General features: G+C 36.3%; 1 protein-coding gene across 1 annotated transcript; it reads left to right on the top strand.

Moving 5' to 3' along the window:
* Window positions 1-1305: 1305 nt before the first annotated feature.
* LOC136319299 (C-type lectin domain family 7 member A-like) lies at window positions 1306-19057 on the top strand. The gene is made up of 8 exons (XM_066252613.1): window positions 1306-1431; window positions 3483-3623; window positions 5820-5916; window positions 6156-6239; window positions 9382-9495; window positions 10089-10240; window positions 15452-15558; window positions 18812-19057. The coding sequence occupies exons 1-8, from the start codon at window positions 1306-1308 to the stop codon at window positions 18936-18938; spliced, it is 948 nt and encodes a 315-aa protein (XP_066108710.1). The 3' UTR covers window positions 18939-19057.
* The last annotated feature ends 2103 nt before the right edge of the window (window positions 19058-21160 follow it).

The following is a 21160-nucleotide window of genomic DNA, read 5'->3' as shown; positions in this document are numbered from 1 at the left end:
TGGGAGGCAAGCTTCAGTTCCACTGGCCTGGGGAGTCTGCGCACCTGCGCCCTTGCTCAGCAGCGGGTATCCGCCCCTTTCAGAGCTCCCGCTCTTCCCACAGAGGTAAGATTTCAGGCAGGCCTGAAGCTGGGTCTGACCACTTTAATGGCCCCTCCACCCCTGCTGGGAAAGACTGAGCTCACACCCTACCTCAGTTATGGCCCACTGGCTTCATCCTTTGCATCTTGCCACCGCCCGCCCTCGGGAAAGCCCTCAAAAGTGTGGGCCGGGACACTGTAGCTCAGACTCTAACACTCTATACTGTAGGCCTGAAAGCTTCCTACTTCTAAGCGACTCTGCTCTGAGTGCCATGGAAGAACTTGTTTGGCTGGTGTCCTGCTTCCCTTTGTTGTTATTGCTCTTTCCACAGCAAATATTCACTCAGATTTGGGGAGTGACTCAGCCCCAGGGTTAGGGTGGTTGTTCCTCAAAGTGTTTCTCCTAGATTACACTCTCTTCCTGCTGCTCCAGTCTTCTCCTCTCTCCCTGTTTCCTGGAGCCTTGGGTGAGTGATTGTGAGAGAGGTTTTCTGCATGGTCCCTTTAAGAAGAATCCTGGGTCTTAGAAATCTGTCTCTCACAAATAGTACCCTGACTTGTTTCACAGCTAAATACTGTCCATATGCCTCTTCCAGGCTCTGGGGCTACAGGATGGGGCTTTGTTACTGGGTCCAGGACCCTCACCTCTCCATTAAACTCACTTCCTGCCATGTGAGTCTCTCCAGGCTGCCGTTTGCTCCAAGGAGCTGGGCAGCCCTCTCTGCATTTCTGCTTTTCCTACCAGTCTCAGTGTGGCTTCTTCAGTTTTTCTTGGTTGAAGAGTCCTCTTAGTTAAGTCCAAAGTTGGTTTTATCAGATGATGGTTCTTAAAATTAAATGGTAATCCACTTTGGTTCTGGGAGGTGGAGTTTGGTACGTTCGCCTACTCTATTGCCATCTTGCCACTCCCTCACAAAATTATTATATGGTCTTTAATTATGACAAAACTGTAAGCTTATTTAAATGCCCTAAGAACTAAAATTGTTAAAAATTGCTTATCATTGGTGGTTTACCCAGTTTTTAGGGATATATATGTATCAGTTGATCTGTTAAACATTGATAAACGTAAGTTTGTACAACTTATTTAAAAAACAGAAGTACCATATTACTGTAATATATGCTAACTTTTAGGGTGAATTTTCCACTTCGTTTCTAACATAAAAAATGTTATTAAATACAGCCCAATCCTAAAGCTCCGTGTCTCCAACAGACTCCCTTTAGAAGAATGTGTGATGCTGCTGGAAGTGATGGACATCCAAGGTCAGTGGTTTCACTCACGCTGCTTTTGATGAAGGCGAAGCACAGTTTGCAGTCAGCACTTAGCTTTCCACCACATCACAGCACTGAGAGTGTAAAAACCATACTTCTTCACTCTCATTCAAAGTCAGAGTACTGTCCTAATTATACTTCAACAAAATAAAGCACATATTATTTGTAGCAATAAATACATTTATCACATACAATTCTGTTAAATGACACATTTTGTATTTGAGAATTTGACATGGAAGACATAGATTGATACGTAAGGCAGCCAAGTGGAGTAATTTATACCAGTGAGCCTTTAAGATCATAGTCCTTGGCCATGCCTGAAAGCTCCTGTTTGAAGAGAAAGCACTCCTGCATGGAGAATTTCTAGAATGCTTTTTGTCTTATTTATGTCAGAACCCTTCTCCCTGAAAGCAATCAGTTATTAATAGACCCTAGCAAAGGAACAGAATAAGTCAAAGGCAAAGATGTAAGGAAAATGCTAAAGTCTCTCAAACTTGCTACTGTTATTTAGAAAGGGTGAGAGAGACAGTTTTGCTGTGGGAGTGATGAGGAAGGAGCCACAAACCACAGACGAGAGCTTTGAAAAGACTTCCAACGGTGTGGCTGACATGGGAGTGGATTTGTGTTATTACTGCATATTCCTGTGATGATTTTTAAAGCACCAGCACATTGGGAGGTTTTGCCTGCTTTCATTTCCATTTAGCACCTACATATAAGATTAAATAGTTCAAAAAACTGCTCATTGAATTAAAAAAACAATAAAATTTAAAAGTGCTCTGATAGTTTTTGCTACAACTAGTGCAGGTTTGGGAACCTTTTTGGCTGAGAGAGCCATGAACGCCACATATTTTAAAATGTAATTCCATGATAGCCATACAATGACCCGTGTACGTTATGCATTATCCAATAAAAACTTGGTGTTGTCCCGGAGGACAGCTGTGATTGGCTCCAGCCACCCAAAACCATGAGCATGAGTGGTAGGAAATGAATGGATTGTAATATATGAAGAATGTTTTATATTTTTCATGTTATTATTATTTTTATTAAAGATTTGTCTGCGAGCCAGGTGCAGCCATCAAAAGAGCCACATCTGGCTCGTGAGCCATAGGTTTAGGACCCTTGAACTAGTGGAACAGATGATTTGATGTTGATGCTTTAAAGCAGTGGTCCCCAACCTTTTTTGGGCCACGGACCAGTTTAATGTCAGAAAATATTTTCACGGACCGGCCTTTAGTGTGGGACGGATAAATGCACAAAAAAATTTGTGACTGGCGTAAAAACTGTGGTATTTTTAAATGTAATTGTTGAACTTACGAGACAAGTGTCAAGAGTGAGTCTCAGATGGATGTAACAGAGGAATCTGGTCATTTTTTAGAAATAAAACATCGTTTAGACTTAAATATAAATAAAACGGAAATGATGTAAGTTATTTATTCTTTCTCTGCGGACAGGTACCAAATGGGCCACAGACCAGTACCGGTCTGACCCGGGGATTGGGGACTACTGCTTTAAAGGACAACATTCAAATCCATTTAATACTTTAAGCATAACTCTTTGTTTCAGTATTCATTTTTATTGTTTAAAGATAAAGTCTGTTTCTTCAGACAATTGAAGAGAACCTAAGAAATAAGTAGAAATCTGCTCTTCTTTACACCAGTCAGCCCAACATTGTATGTATTTATATTTATTGCAGTCTATCATGCAATCTGGGTATCTTTAGCATATTTGTCAGAAATATATGTCAATGTTTATGCACATTTTGCTGTTTATTCTTACAACAGATAAGAATTGGAAATTTACCTTCATTCTATTAAAAGTATAAGTCATGGCAGGTAGAATATAAATATTTTCCTTTTTATTTTTATAATTATAATTTTTTTCTCATTAATCATTTGCTAATCTCATGGGATTCTGTGATAGTTCTTTTTTCTTTTTTAAAGCTTTATGGATACTGCTGAAACCCAGGTTTGAATTGATCTACAAAATACAGCGTTTTGTTACCTATGATTTTTGTCTGACAGAGTGTAAGAGTAAATGAGATACTGACACCAGTGGAAACTTTCTGTGTGTAAATAGTTAATGTCACATTAGATGTGGCTATCTTTCTTCTGACATGGTCTCTCTGATGGCCAGGCATACGTATCAACTAGTACTTGCGAGGCTCAAAGCAGAGGTGAAAGTCCAGCAGAGCCAGCACAAGCTAGCTGTGTTCCTGACCAAGCTTGTCCTCCAGTTGGTGAAATCTCAAAGCCTATGCCTTGGGATAATACGCAGGTATCATCAGCCAGGATGGGTGTGTGACCCAAGTCTATGCTGGCATGCTGTTGAGAAAAGAGGGGTAAAGTTGAATTTGCTATAGGGAAGTTATGTAAGAAGTTGGGAGGGTTTCTGATTGTTGCAGGAAAGAGTTGACCTTGGAGTTCATGTTAATTAATATCTAATGCTAATTTTATTCTATAGGTGAAGACATAAGTGGATCAGAATGAGAAGGGGTCAAAATATTGCTATGCAGAATATGATTTTTTAAATCATCCTCTTTTTGGGAGAATATTTAATATTTTTCTAAATTATATAAGCCAGTGTTTTTTGTGCCCTTTTACCTCAATAGGTGCTGCAATGAGTGATCCAAAGCTTAAATGAGGAAGGAGTTATCCAAAGCATAAATTCTTTCATTTTTAAGTGTAATATAAAATTTTTGAATATTTTGATATTATGATTATTTTGCCATCAAAATAAACCTAGGTCTATATTTACAAATTTGTTATCTTATTAAGAATATGAAGATTTAATTAAAAGACAACTAAACAAAAACCAGATAGATAAGAAAACATAACTTTAAAGCAAAATTTATGTTATACTTTTGGTTGAAAGAATATTTATTGAAAAACAAATGGTAATGTACATATATACATTTTATCATTATTTGATGATTTTTTAAAAAATCAAGTTTTCTCAAGTTATAGCATAATTAAAGGGTGAAATGAGATATTTTAAAAACCAATAATTAAATCTAGGAAAAAGAATTTTGTTGCCTTTTTTTTTTAATAATGTTTCTCAAAATATTGTTTGGGGAAAAATGTTTTCTCTTCTTTAATCACTAATTATTTATTTATGATTCTAGAGGAGAGAGATTGTTATGCATTTTTTGTGGATTTATTATTTATAAAGCAAGTACAGGTGAACAATTACATTTTTGAATAAAAATCAATATAGAAACTATATATATTATATATACTTAAAGTAAATATACAGTTTTATATATAATGTGTTATGATATAATAAATATATAAATATTAAATATTTATAACAATATATATTATATATGTATATGAACTAGAAACTAATTTAATATATTTTTGAATTTTTATATATTTATAATATATTATTATATATAGTTATTTGAACTAACGACTATCATTTACTAGTTATAGAGACCTTGAAAATATTATTTATACTCTTTGAGGTTGTTTCTTATAAATAGGAAAAGAAATCATTGTACAGTATAGTTATTAGAATTACAAGTTATACATTTCTCACTTAATGTGACTTTTTAAATGCCCTTTTCTTGAGTCTTATTATTCCTGCCTTTCTTTGGCACTTTAAGAGAGAAGTTATGACTCCAGTGACTCTAAGTTTCAAGGAATAACATAAATGGTTGAGTAGGGTCTGACATAAGCCAGTACAGCAAGGCGAGGAGTTTGTGTGTGTGTGCCCATCCTAAAGTGGAATCAATCACTCTATTTAGTGTCAAAGATTACTCTACATAGTTGCCATCTGGAATAACACAAGCATTAAGAGATGGAATTTAATATTTCAGAAGATGGTATAAATCTAGATTTTTATGTGAGTATAAAATATATTAATTTTAAAATTTTGGAAATGAATTCAATTATTTTAAAAACAGCAAAGGCTTCACATAACATGCCATACACTGTATTGGGCCATTATTTAATTGTGTAGGACGTCTGTTGAAAGGTCTCACAAAGAGAAATTAAAAAAATTAGTTTTTATAATATTCTAAGATAAATGTTTACTTTAACATGTTTACTTCATTCTATCATTCTTATCATTCATTAGCTCTCCTTGTGACTTCATAATGAATATTGCCATTTTTATTTCTTTATTAATTTTTAAAATTAATTTTATCAGGTTGATATTGGTTAATAAGATTATATAGGTTTCAAGTGCACATTTCTATATTTCTGTGATACATGATCTATACGTTTTATTGAGTGCCTACCATCTAAAGTCAAATCATCTTCCATTGCCATATATTTGGCTTCCTTCACCTTTTGCAACTACTGCCCCCACCACCGCTCTTTCCCTTTGTTCCCTTTGGTAACCACCATGCTGTTGTCTGTGTCTGAGTTTCAGTTTCCTATTCCTCATACAAGTAGAACCCTTTCTAAATATTGTTAATTATGCCCTATAAAACTCTGCAAGGATTCTAGCTGTGTTCTTTGCCTGCAGCCCTCAGAAATGAATAAAGAGGGAGTAACATATGCGGAGCTACAATTGCACCATCCAAAGAGGCAGAACAAAAGACGTCCAACTAATAAAAGTAGAGGTAAAACTTTTGTTATGAAAATAATAGCGATGAAAAAAAATGAAATCAAGATAACTGTGTCCATACATCCTTGATTCTCTACAATTCAAAGGGTATATGTTAATGTAATATTCAATTTGTGATCACAGTAAATAGCATTATTAATTTTAAATTCTAGACTAAATTATTATTTTGTTCTGATTCTGAGGCTTTGCTATTCCTAATGCTTACTATATATTTTGCTTTCTTATTTTGCACAGAATTCACATTGCAAATCATTGTGATAATCCTGGGAATTATATGCTTTTTTCTCCTGCTGTTGATTATAATCTTAGGATATATGTGTAAGTAACAGACACATTTCTAAATGACCATAACAATGAACCAGGTTGATAAATGAGGTACTTCATGGTAACTACGGACCTTCTGCTGAATCTTTGTAAACCATAACCTTCTGTAGAAATGTCAGAAATGATGTAGGTGTTGATGATGATGATTTTATTATTTTGTTGTCACTTAGTTTTTATGCCACTCTAAAAAGTGTAACAGCTATAACTGCACAAAATTTTGCTGTATGTATGGTGAAGTTTACATGTATTTTCAAAGTTATTTTTCATACAGAATGAGATTTTCCATATGACTAGAGAATTAGAAGAATCTATTTGAATATTACTTTTTCTTATCATAATGTGGTATTGCTTAAATCACAAAGAAAATAAACTCAATCTATTTTCTATATCAGTTTTGATATGTTCCAAATCAATTAAAAAATTTGTACATAACATTTGCCATCAATATCTTTATTCTAATGTTTATTAATTCTTTGGTTCACTCATCAACAAACAATGTTGAGTATCTTTTAAGGGTCTTCAAAGGTAGAGACATTTCAAAACGTCAGTTCTCAATAAACTCAACTTAAAAGGGTGGATTTTGAAAAAATGAAGCAGATTTTTAAAATTTAATTTTATTAATTGGTTTGAGAAAGAAAGAGAGAAATATCAATTTGTTGTTCCCTTATTTATGCATTCGTTGTTTGATTCTTGTTTGTGCCCTGAATGGGGATCAAAAGCAAAAACTTGGTGTATTAGGGTAACACTCTAACCACATGAGCTATGCTACAAAATCCTGAAGCAATTTTGAAAATAAAATATTAGTGCTGGGATAATAACATGAAGATATCAGATGAATGGCCTATAACATGTTGAAGTAAAAAAAGCATCATAATTGATATGATATAAAATACTGGTGGGAATTGGGAAGTTCAGGTAGAGAACACTCATCTAGGTAGAGAACAACATAAATAAAGGACATATTCTGTGTTAGGAACAAATAAAAGAAGTGGTTAGAGGTAGGTTTGGCTGTTATACAATTTATGATAATCTTTCATATTGTGTTAGAAATTTTAGATTTGTCCTAAAAACAAAAATAACCATTGGAAGATTTTACTTGAGAGAGCAATATGACTTATGTCACATGAGTAGACAAAATTTTGGAAAAGTCAGTCTGAGTAGACTGGAAAATGGTTAAGGGGATCAGATAAGAGAATGTTTCAAGAATTAGAGACTGATGCATAACTGCATTTATAGCAGAAGCAGGACTGTGAGGGGAACTTGATAGTGACTGTTTCAACGTGAAGCAGCAGGTGAGACCTTCTGAGAGGGTGTCAGCTAAGTGCCTTAGATAATTTAGGAAACATTTAAATACTTGAAATAGCTGTTGAATTGGGAAAATAGTGTGACTCAATAACTACGTTGTGTAGTGTTGAAGGGAGAAATGGTGATGAAACCCGTAATGCTAATCCACTTTTATCTGCATCAGTAGAGTTTTGTGACTTGTCATCTGACTTTCAGAAGCTTCTGTGATGGAGAAGAGGTGGAGAGTGATGAAAAGTTTCAGAATTGGCTATTTTTAAATGTGAATTAAGACTATGTTGCAAGATTGTTGGAAGTTTTGCTAAAATTAATTTCCTATAATGTGGCCTTGGATAGACAAAAAGTAAAGGAGAAAGGGATCAATTAACCATGAGGAATGGTAGTATTGAGGAAGTGGAGGTATTGATGTGTCTTTTTAACTCAGGTTCAGTATATAAACATTGGAATGGATTGCTGAGTTGGAGCAATAGTGGTATGTACTGTAACTGAGGGCATTCAGAGACAGTGTAATCCATGTGCTTAGGTTTTTACAGTAGACATTGCATTTGGCTAACTGATTGTGGGTAGTAGCGGAACTGGAAATGAAGATACTCAGTTGCAAAACAAAACCTCAGTGGACTTTGCAAAAATTGTTCACACACTTATAAAGCCATTTACTTTCCATTTTTACATTTTTTATTCATGAATTTTGGGAAGATACTGCTATTTTCCTGAGAATTTTAATCTTTGTTTTGCATATTAGTAGTAGCCTTCTGAGCTGTTTCCCTATGTATATTCAATGAATTCATTATAAACTTGTACTAGACATAGAGCTAAATCCCTAAACTTAAATTTGCATTTAACTGAAGAAAAATGTTATATGACCTCACTCATTTGAGGAATCCAATGAACAATGTGAACTGAGGAACGGAATTGAGACAGAGGAAGATCAAAGGGACCAGAGAAAAAGAGGACAGAAGGGAAGGGAATGATAGAATGGGATAAACCTGAAGGGAAGGGGGGAGATGTTGAGGGGAATACAGGAATGGGGGATGCATTTGGAGCAACACTAGAATCTATGTAAACACAATAAATTAAAATCAATAACAAATTTGCATTTAACTGTATATGCAAATATAAATGCTAAATAAAATAGTAAATTTTATAAGTTTTGAAATCTTTATTTGAAGAGTAGATGGCATAAAAACTAATTTTCTATATCCAGTTTATGTTTTTATTTCATAAATGTTAGCTACATACTTTAATAAGTAATATGCAGAAAGTTATAGTTTTATTTCAAAGTCCATTTTATTTGAGACTTCAAAACTTTTTTTTTTTCCCCTGAAGCTGGAAACGGGGGGAGACAGTCAGACAGACTCCCGCATGCACCTGACCGGGATCCACCCAGCACACCCACCATGGGCAAAGCTCTGCCCACCAGGGGGCGATGCTCTGCCCCTCCGGGGCGTCACTCTGCCGCGACCAGAGCCACTCTAGCGCCTGGGGCAGAGGCCAAGGAGCCATCCCCAGCACCCAGGCCATCTTTGCTCCAGTGAAGCCTTGGCTGCGGGAAGGGAAGAGAGAGATAGAGAGGAAGGAGAGGGGGGTGGAGAAGCAAATGGGCACTTCTCCTGTGTGCCGTGGCCGGGAATCGAACCTGGGTTCCCCTGAACGCCAGGCCGACGCTCTACCACTGAGCCAACTGGCCAGGGCAAAACTTTTTAACATTACATTATTTTCCGATTGTACTTCTGCTTAGTCAATGTCATTCATTTTGTCATTTAAGAGTAAATAATCACAATAAAGTGTTCTACTAAAGCCATTCATGGCTTTTATTTTATAATATGGATTACAGTTTTTCAGTTCTCTTCTGAGCAAAAAATACGAAATATGAAAGACATATCCAAAAATGCTTCCTCAGCAGAAGTCGAAGTTCACTCAAATCCCTCAGTTTCACCACCTTGTCCAGGTATGTACTGAATACTTAAACTGACAGCTCACAGATTCTTTTTTCATGGAATTTTCCCCTTCTGTCCCACTGTAATATGTAATTTTAAAACCTTACGTGAACTTTATCAGACCTTTATTTTTGCTCACTTTTTCTCATTCATTTTTTTATTATAGCTAATTGAGAGCTTGACATTCACAAAGTAAAAGCCCTTTTTATATTAACATATTAATTTGATTATTTAAGTATTTTATGTTTCTGGATAAATTTTACCCACTATAGATGCTTTCGAATTAATGCCATTCTCATATATTCACTTTGATGACTTGTTTTCTTCGAGGAGAACTGTGCAATATAGCTGCAGTTCATTTGTACATGAGAAGGCAAGAATCCTCAGCACAATCCTCACAATGGTGTTGGCTCTGTCAGAGACTGTCTAGCTCAACAGTGTTTTTCATCTACAGAATTTGGCATAAGAGCTATTTCTAATACCCAGATTTAGAAGGTACAGGGAAATCACTTATTTTCAGGTCATACAGTCTGAAGTGAGACATGCAACACATAAAAAGAAGGGTCTCTAAAGGGTATAGATAATGGTGTTTTTTGTTTTCAAGGTAAAGATTCTAACCCATGTCAAGAAAAATGGTCATGTTGTGGAAAAGACTGTTACTATTTTTCAAGAGAAGAGAAAACTTGGGACAGGAGTGTGAAATCATGCAAAGACCTTGGTTCTAGTCTTATTAAGATTGACAGCAAAGAGAAGCAGGTACGTTCACCTTATTAAAACTGAGTGAGTGCTTCCTGAGAAGTTCATATGTCTTGAGTTAGAGTCATTGGTGAATTAGACTTTTCTCCAATACTACTTTGTAAATGTGTTTTGGAGCACTTGTACATACAGTGTGTCTGTGAAGTCATGGTGCACTTTGACCTGTCACAGGAAAGCAACAAAAGAGAATAGAAATGTGTAATCTGCACCAAATAAAAGGAAAACTCTCCCAGTTTGATACCTATTCAGTGCAGTTTGATGTGGGCTCACACACAGATTTTTTTAGGGCTTCTTAGGTAGCTATCCCGTGTAGCATCTAGAGACTCATCACTGACTGATGGCCTACCAGAACGGGGTTTCTCCACCAAACTGCCGGTTTCCTTCAACTGCTTATCCCACCGAGTAATGTTATTCCTATGTAGTGGTGCTTCATTTTAAATGCGCCTATATTCACGTTGAACTTTGGTCATGGATTTGAATTTAGTGAGTCACAGAACACACTGACCTTTCCTCTGTACCGTCCACATCTCGACTGGCTTGGCCGTGGGCTGCTCCGCTGTGTACACGGTGTTACGTCATCATCTGTGCATACGCATATGCTGCCATATCATCCTACAGAAACTAGGAGGGTTTTCTTTTTATTTGGTGCAGATTTCACATTTCTATCATCTCTTGTTGCTTTCCTGTGACCAGTCAAAAGTGCACCTAGAGTTTATGGACACACTGTACTACTGAAGATTTACCTCTAGAGGAGGGACACAGTGTCACAGAGACCTGAAAGAACCATTGTTTGTTTGTTTTTTAAGATTTTTAAATATTCATTTTTAGAGAAGGGGGGAGAGAGAGAGAGAGAAAAAGAAAGAAGGGGAGATGGAAGAAATAGTGAACATCAACTTCCATATGTGCCTTAACCAGGCAAGCCCATGGTTTTGAACCAGTGACCTCAGTCTTCCTGGTCAATGCTTTATTCAGTTAGCCACCACAGGCCAGGCCAGAAAAATTGTTTTAAACCAAGAGAAATAGCTTTGCTGTTAGTGCCATGGAATAATATTCAGACTCTATTCTGTTTCACCTTCATATTTTAATATACATCAACTGTTCAGTATTTAGCCCATTGGTATTTATCCATGGCACAGATAGGAAAGTATCTTAAATGTTCTGAGTGGTCTAAAAGACTACCTTTCATTTTACTGGGCTTTTTTCTTCCACCATTAATACTTGGAAGGGATCATACTTGTTAGGGAAGATGAGTTATAGGCCTTGATAGATATAGAATAAAAACTAAAGAGAATAAATATAGCTGCAATTATTCTTCAAAAATGAATTTATGTTTTACTCATAATATGGAATAATAAAAGAAGCTTCTGTGGGAAAATCTAGATCACATTTGTCATCTATTAAAATATTTGGGAATATAAAGTCAATCTGTCAGATTCTGTGTATTTCTTTCAAGTAATTCAATCTAGGTACTAATTCTGTTTATAATATTTAGATTTAACAATGTCATTTTTATTCATGTTTTATGAAGTATGAGTTAAAAGCCCTATATTTCTCATTTATAAAATTCTTATATTATTAATTTATCTTTACGAGAAATAACTGCACTAAATAATAAATTATGACATCCAAAGAATAAGAAACTCCAGATATAATTTATAAATATCTTGACAATTTACTATATTTCCTCATGTTTAAGATGCACCTTGATTTTTGGGCCCAAAATTTGAAAGAAAAATATATTACATAAAATTGTTGAACTCAAGTTTTATTCATCATAAAATTAATACAACATTCTCACCACTGTCAAAACTCCTATCCATTATTAGCTTGTCCTCATCTGTGTCTGAAGAGGAATCACTGTCTTCATATATTGCCTTGTCCTCAGTTCCATCTATGGCATTTGAAATGCCACACTTCTTAAATGACTTGTCAACGATCTCAATCTTGATATTATCCCAGGATCTTTTCACCCAAGTACAAACTTCTTCTATACTTGGTTTCTTCACTTTTCCTGCTGGTGTCAAATTGTCCCCAGAAGACTTCATCCATTGGTTTCACTCATCTCTCATGGCAGCTTTGAAGGGTTTGCTAATGCTGGCATCAAGTGGTTGGAGCTAGGATGTCAAGCCTCCAGGTATGACAGCAAGTTTTGCTTCTTGCTCTGCAGCAATCTTCTTTTTGTTTTTTGGTTATGTGTGCCCTAAACTGCTCAAGCACCAATAGGGCAGGTTTGCGTAAGAGCCCACTAAGTCTTCTTCTCCAAACTTTCTCAAACCAGATCATCATCACATTCTGATCCATCCAACCCTTGTCATGAACATGGACAATCACTCCTCTAGGAATGTCTTCTTTGGGCATTGTTTTGTATTTGAAAATCAGCATAAGAGGCAGCTTAGTTCCTTTGGCACAACAAGCTAGAACAACTGTATAGTGGCTCTTTTCTTGTCCACTTTTCTTCATAGTTACAGTTTTCACCCCCTTCTTATCAACAGTTCTGTTACTTGGGACATCAAATTGAAGGGGGACTTTGTCCATATTTGCAATCTGTTCCAACTCAAACTGATATGACTTTTTTACATTGAATGACAAAATGATAAAATTCAAGGAGCTTCTGCTCATAGCTTTCAGGCATCTTTTGGGCAAGTCTAGTGCATGTACACATGCTTAGTCCATTCTGTTTCATGAATCTGAGCACCTATTGTGTTGTCCTTTGAAATCAATAACTTCTTTTTCATCAGCAATTCTTTTGCCTCATGCTGAACCATCTTTGTGGACACAGGAATTCAAATTGCCCTTAGCTCTTCAATCCATATCTTCAGTTCTCTCTTTAAATTAGGCCATTTTGCTGACTTGCCTCTCACAGTCTTCTTCTGCCATGACGTTTTCAGTAGGGTTTCTTCTACCCATAGCCAGTCTCAGATTGACTTCTCATTTGGAGGAGAACCAAACCTACATTCATCAGCAAAATTTCCATTGACTTCTGCAAATTGGATCACTTTTAACTTGAATTCTGCACTGCACAAAAGTCTTTTATGCTCCATTTCTAGGCAGAATGTGGCAAAACATAACTTACTGTAATGTACCGGTAATAAGTGCAAAACAATGAGTACAAAGACATATGCGAAAAAGCAGAAAATGCAAGTAGAAAAAATCTACAACCACTATAAGAGGTACCTAGTTTTTAGAACACAAATTTTTCCAAAAAAGGTGCGTCTTATACATGAGGAAATATGGTTAACTTCATTTGTTATCAATCAATTCTTAAATTATATAAGTTTTATTCTGTGAGGAAACTAACTATATAATACATATTTTTCTTATAATTTTCAATTTTGCTCTCTTCAGTTTTATTCTTGCCATTCATATCTCTGAACTATAGAGTTTTAATGAAGCTGTTTATATCAGTCACCCTTGTGTTTTCATGAGCTACTCTAGCTCTTTTGCACTTTCTCAAAATATTGGCAGTTAGAGCAAAAGCTAAGCTCATACTCTATTATCTCATTTGATAATAGCCTTGTTTCAGTTTCTAAAACTGAAATACTGACATACTCTACAAATCCTGTGAGAGACTTTCTTGTAGAACATATTATTTCACACTAATGTTTTAAGATTTTCAGTCTTTTACTGATTTATAAAGTCTAAGAGTGCAGTTTAAGCAATGAATTAAATCCATTGATATTTGAAATCAGAGATTGAATTTTACATTTGGTATATCACTAGCATCTAGCAAAAAGAAATGTGAATATAAAAATTAATGAATATTTAATTTTATTCTTCAGAGACCAATAAATGACAAAGTATATTTTGACATGTTTCTATAATTCCAGATCTTTTTCCTAGGTGTTAAAAGATAAACTATGAAAATTTTCCTCTTATACAATTTGGTTATACTGAAAAATATTGGGGCATGGTGTCAGAAAAGAGAGACAGAATAATTGCATTGTTATTGTATTTAAGAAAGTAAATTAATTTATCGTTTCACATTTGCATCCATTAGAAATTAGTTGAACTGAGCAAAATATACCTATTGGAATAATGATTGGTATATTACAAATTTATGATTATAAAATAATAACTGGTGTAATTACAAATAATGAACAATATTTTATGTTAAAGATGTTCCAGACACATTGCATACATTTTCAGTTCACACAGTCTTCAAATCAAATATGTTTTCTATGATAGAGATATGGAAAATGCTCAAAAATGTTTATCTTAAGTTTATATAGCAAATAAATGACATAACCAATTTTAAAACTTTAAGCTATAATTTCTTTATGTTTACTGTTGTATAATATGCCACTTGATTATATAGACTTTAGATCATTCTCTAAAGTGTGGGAATTTGGATTCTTTACGTGTTTTTTACTGTTGTTGTTATGAACAGTCCTTCATTAAAGATTCTTATACAGACCCCTGTGGAAGAGTTTCACGTGTGCCCTCTCTTCTTTTTGTCACAAATCACCTAAGTGTTTAATCACTGGGTAGATGGGTTTATAAAAATTCAACTTTTTGTAATAATTCTAACTTATTTTTAATATAATTTTTGCAACAAATTAAAAAAGATTTATTTCACTTCTACCATCCTATAAATGGTGGTCTTTCTTAATTGTTGTTTATTGATGGGTTGTAAAATATATTTTTGAAGCCTTTATTTGCATTTTCCTGATCTCTTATGAGCTTGGCACCTATATAAATTTATCGACCAAATGTTTTATTTCATGAGAAATATCTGTTCTTTATTTTTGCCCATTCTTTCTTGTTGGGTAATAATTGTTCTTAGTAATTTAAAAAATATTTTGGTTATTTTAAAAAATAAATTACTGCAGCTATTACCAGACTTAAAACTTGTTTTCTTTTTCCATGCTCTTTGTTATATTCTGAGAAACAAAAATTCTGAGTTTACTGCACTCATATTTACTGATCTATCTCATTATATGTGGAGATGTTTATTTATTTACTTATTTATTTTTAAGTCTATCATGTCTCTTTCTTGATATCTTTCAGCCAGTCACAAAAACCTGGGTGATTCATTCATTGAGGACTTTCTACTTCCATTTCTTTTCTAAGCAATGACAGAATGAGTGCCTGCTCTACTTATCTTATGGGTGTTTGAAGATACATTTGTTCAGTATTTTTTAAGAAATCTCTATATGTATAGTATAGTCATTGATAATATGAATAATACTAATAGTTCAAATTTTCCCACAGAACTTTATTCAATCAAAGATAAACTACAATTTTTGGGTTGGATTGCATAGAAAAGGAGCTGCACCTAAATGGCTGTGGCTGGATAACTCCACGATATCTCGGAAACTGTAAGTTTTCATTTCATAGTCTCCCCCTCCATTTTCTCTCAGTAACTTATTCATAGATTATAAACCAAGAGCAGGAAAAGATTCTTGGGGAATAGGGAATATCTCTAATTTTATTTGATTTCACTTCTCAGCTAAGCAAATAAATGCAAACTCAAAGCCCCAAAGAACATTGTTTTTTCTCATGTTCTTTAATGAGGGGCCCGGACACAGTAAAATAGCATTTTCCTTTTGTATCTTTCCCTTGTATATTCTGTGATACTAGCTGTGGTGACAGGTTGTGGTTGGAGGAAAGAGGAAATATCTAACAATGACAGAAAAGTTTCAAAACCCAGCCCTCAAGTGAAGTTTGTAGCTGTTTACTTGGTGTTCTTTAAGAACAAAACAAAGATCCATTTTCAAGTAATCATTTAGCAATATTGAATCTCTAATCTGGTCATCATTTTGTCATTTCTGCCATTAGTTTTCACAAATCCACACAGTTTCTTGTTGTCTTGTATTATTAGTAAGTCAGAATAGATTTGTTGGTTAATGTCAGGGAGGTGGTTTAAAAAATGAAGAAAAATTACTGTTATAATTAAACCTTATAACATGGGGGACAATATGAGAGCAGTAGCTAATTGATATGGTGTTATTTGAATGCCCAGAAATATCACACACTTTTCTAGGGACTCGAGCTATAGTAATGAATAAACATGCAAGCATATTCTGCTACTTAAGGGGTGGTAGTGGCAGGGAAGAATGAATGATGACATCCCAAATATACCAAGTAAATTATATAACATCTTAGAAGATGAGAAACGGTATCTAGTCCCTTACTTCTTATATATATTACAAAGTTCCTTTTTGTGTATGAAGCTAAGAGACTTTAGAGTTTTATGACAAGAGGAAGATATGTCACCGAAATAGGATGGTCAGGGGAAGCCACCTTGACATAGTGATGTTGGTACAAAGATATGAACAAGCAAGCTGTGTGGGCTTCCTGGTGGTATTCATCCAAGCAGTATGAAGGGCTGTTGTGAAGGCCCTGGTGGCAGTGTAGTTAGTATGCTTGAGGAACAAGCAAGGAGGCCTGTGTGCTGGAGCAGAGTGAGCATGGAGGAGAGGAGCAGCTCAGAGAGGTGAGCAGGGTGAGCGCATATAGGGCATCAGAAATTATGGTAAGAACATTGACATTTTTTGGAAGTGTGATGAGAAGCTAATGGAGGGTTTTGAGCTGAAGACTGACAAAAGCAGGCTTTCTGTTTTAAAGACTTACTCTGGATAATCAGAGACTAGTTTATGTATTCTTGTGGAGGGTGTAAGTTCAGATGCAGGCAGTCTAGTTAAGATTCTATTAGGGTCATCTAGGTGAGACCTGGTGGTAGCTTCAAGAAGATGGTCAGGGTTGGTGCTGGTGAAATGATTCTAAATGTACCTCAAAGTTGTGTGAAAGACAGAGATTTCAAGGATGGTTTCAAAGTTCTAGTTTAGGAATTGTAAAAGAGGATGTTGCCATGAACTCTGATGGGGATATCTGAAATTCAGTTTAGATATGTTTCATAAATCTGCTAACCAATTAGATCTTTATGCGGATGTAACATGAGCATTTTGCTTGATATATGATTATGAAGTTCAAGTAAGAAGTCTGGGCCAGGAATGCAAATTTAGCATCTATCAGATAGTGTTAATACTGTGATGTTGTAAGATTAAAGTTTGAATCATCAAGAAATCAAAGGCCTGGCCCTGGCCGGTTGACTCAGTGGTAGAGCGTCGGGCTGATATTCAGGAGTCCTGGCTTCGATTCCTAGCCAGGGCACACAGGAGAAGTGCCCATCTGCTTCTCCACCCCTGCCCCTCTCCTTCCTTTCTGTCTCTCTCTTCCCCTCCTGTAGCCAAAGCTCTATTGAAGCAAAGTTGGCCCGGGCACTGAGTTTGGCTCTCTAGCCTTTACCTCAGGTGCTAGAATGGCTCTGGTTGCAACAGAGCAATGCCCCAGATGGGCAGAGCATTGCCCCCTGGTGGCCTTGCCGGGTGGATCCCAGTCGGGCGCTTGCGGGAGTCTAACTGACTGCCTTCCTATTTCCAACTTTGGAAAAATACAAAAATACAAAAAAAAAAAAAAAGAAAGAAATCAAAGGCCTGACATTTTGGACACCCAAATGTTTAAGATAATGTGATAGGAGACACCAGAATATGTTACTGAGAAAAGAAATTATAGAGATAGAAAAAACCCTGTGAAAGAGTAACTGAGGACAATGGGATATACCTTAAAGAGGAGTATTATTGAAATAATATGCACAATTTTAAAATGAAAGACTTCTCCTTGATAATATTTGTTTTGAAATTATAAGTTATTATCAGAATCAGAAACATGTGGGGGAAATTAAAAAGGAGTTACATTTTCTTATTTATATTGCAGTATTGCCCCATCATTTAAAACCATGTTTCCTATTGTTGCTCAATTTCACAATTTTAGCAACAGAGAGATGGAGAGGACTGGGAAAGACACAGACAGAAAAGGAGAGAGATGAGAAGCAACAACTCATAGTTGTAGCACTTTACTTGTTCATTGATTGCTGTCTCATATGTGTCTTGACCGGGGGCACCAGCTGAGCCAGTGACCCCTTGCTCAAGCCAGCAACCTTGGGCTCAAGCCAGCAAATATGGGGTCATGTCAATGAGCTCCAGCTCAAGCCGGCGACCTTGGGGTTTTGAGCCTGGGTCTGCATCATCCCAGGTCAACACTCTATCTACTGTGCCTCTGCCTGGTCAGTCAATTTTAAAATGTTTTGATGATTTGTTTAGTCTGGAAGATATTGACCTCAGTGGGAAAGAAGTGCACTGTCATTTTAAATGTAAATATATCCATTTATACTCAAAGTAAGGCTAGCGTAAGAGAGACATGCTTTACACACAGTAATCTGAGGCATAGGAAATTTGAAATTCTTTTTTATCTAGTTATAGTGTGTCATAAAATAGATTTATTATATTTAGTCAATTCCCAGATGTTTCAGAAGTCTCACAAGAAAAAAATTAGTGTGTACACAATTTATCCATGTATATATCCCATGTTATATCCACTCATTCTCTACCTCCAACTGTACACAGTTATATTTCCATCAGTTTTATATATAATTGTTACTTTTTTTTGATTTTGTAACTATATATCAGCCACATTCTTATGTTTTTAAAAATAATTACACACATATATTTTGTGATAATCAGATTTTGTCTAAGGAATGCCTTTCTAAAATAAATATATTTTCTGATGCAGGAATTTTCTACAGACTATGTCAGATGGAAAATGTGGACACATCAAGCCAGAAGCTATTGTTACTGCTGCTTGTTCTAGAGAGTTTAAATTCATTTGTGAAAAACAATTTTCCTGTCTTGGTAATTAGCAGGACTATAATCAAAATCTTAATATTTATATTCTTTAATACTTATTGAGAAAGAATCCCTGGGTATCCACTCAAATTAGCCAACTGTGCCTTATTTGTCAAGAATTATGATCTCTCAAACACTCCTGGGCAGAAATGAAATAAAAAGTTTTGTATAATCAAATTAAGTAAATCGTAAAATAAGCTTAGTTTTTGGAGACTTTCAGAACTAATAAATAAGAAGACATGAAACAAATTTGTTTTGACTGAATGAATTATATTACATAAAGTTTTTAATAGTTGAGTTAAATTTATTTGATCAGGTAATTAATGTATTTCACTGTTTAAAATATGACACAAAAATGATTAATAAATAACTTTCTCCATTTATCACATAATTACCTAGTTCCCTTCTCAAAGGCAAATATGTACCTAGTTTCATAGCTATTAATCCAGAGATATTCTAAGAAAGTATAGCTATATACATGCTATCTGCTAGCATGTATATAATTATAAATGTTAGTCCTACTTATTTTTTTAATTAAAAACATGTACCTTTCAGGTTGTTCCATATCACTTTTTATAACCAGTTGCAAGTATTACATAGATGGATGTATAAAAATTTTCTTAACCAGTGTTATTTCAATGGATATTTAAGTTTGTCCTAAATTTTGCAATTATAGAAAAATGTTTCAATGAATAGCACTAAATCCAGTATCATTTGCCAGAGAGCATAGCAAAAGGGTACATTTGTAGCAGTGCAATGTCTGTAACAAATTATGTACATTAAATTTTAATGGATATTTAGTGTTCAGAGCTTTGTAACTATTCTCCAAGCAACAATATTCCAGAGTGCCTACTTCCACCATAGTATGTTACTAGTCTTTTTGGTTTTGCCAGTAAAATCTTTACCAATACATATTTGTACATACCTTTCTGAAAATTAAGCTGGAAGAATCAGGGCTGCCTTGCCAGAGCAAGGCTGGGTGGCCAGGCTAAGGTTTCTTCCAATGACAGACACTTAGATCACTTGATGGCTGCAGAAGAAAGGACATTACCAGGCAGCGAGTCTCCATAAGGACTTTGCCCCAAGTCACATTGCTGATAAATGGCAAAGCCAAGATTCAAACTCTGGCAGTCTGGACAGCTCCTGAGTCCCACAGGTGGTTGGGGGAGCATGTCACATGCAGACAGACTGAGACCAGCCAGGGATCAGTGCAGTAGAAGGAGAAAGTCAGAAAAAACCTCACTAAGAAGATGACATTGAGACAAAGACCTAAAGGAAGTAGTATAGCCATGTGGACATAGGGAAGAGCATTCTCGAAGGAGGGACCAGTGAGACCAAGACAGAAATAGCCCTGGTAAGTGGAGAAGACAGGGGACCAGTTGACTGGAATGGGATGATCAAGCGGGAGAGATGGCAAGAAATGAGGCCAGCCCTGTCATGAGGTCTGGTAGGGCCTGGATGCCCACACCCTCAGAGCAGCCTGAGGGTGTGGAGTGCTGGAGAGATGTGACCTGCCGTGCTCTGAGAGGGACCCTCTGGCTGTGTGCAGAAAGTAGGCTGTGGAGTGAAGCCAGGGTGGGTGCCACAACCATGAGAAGGAGGTCTGGTGGTGGGTGGTGTGACCACATGACCCATGTGGGACAGTGGAGGGGTGGGGAGTGGGTGGGTTCTGGGTGATTCTGAAGGTAGAGCCATTGGAATTGGCTGATGGATGAGATGAGAGCATGAGAGACAGGGAGGGAACAAGACAGCTCCAGGTGTTTGGGCTGAGCACCTGGAAAGGTAAACAAGCCCTGAGTGGCAATGGGAAAGCCAGGAGAGTTTGAGACCTCAGTCAGACATCCCAGTGGATTTTCCAAGGAGGCCAGTGGGTATGCCAGTTTCCCTTTTGGGAGAGAGTTTGGGGCTGATCACATATGTGTTGTTCTCTTTGGAGGATGGAACCTTCTTGTTCACGTAGGAGACAGAACTTGCCTGGGATCGGGCAATGCCAGGCCGATGGCCCAGGGTTCTGGGACTACTTGTGAGCCCTCAGGACCATTCAAGGGCTATCTTCAAAGCAGAGGAAAACTTGTAAGCCCACCCTTTCCAGGAGTTCACCCTCCTCTGCCTCAGTGATGCCCTGGCTGCCAGACCCAGGGCCTGCTACTTAGGAGCTGAGGGCGTGGACACCTCGGGCACCGGGACCCAGGGGAAGGACTGCAGATGCTCGGGGGCCCTCTGACCCCAGAATGGT

The sequence above is a fragment of the Saccopteryx bilineata genome, chromosome 1, assembly GCF_036850765.1.
Source record: "Saccopteryx bilineata isolate mSacBil1 chromosome 1, mSacBil1_pri_phased_curated, whole genome shotgun sequence".
Classification (NCBI taxonomy): domain Eukaryota; kingdom Metazoa; phylum Chordata; class Mammalia; order Chiroptera; family Emballonuridae; genus Saccopteryx; species Saccopteryx bilineata.
Note: the sequence above shows the minus strand (reverse complement) of the source record. Positions and strands in the feature narration are given on the sequence as shown.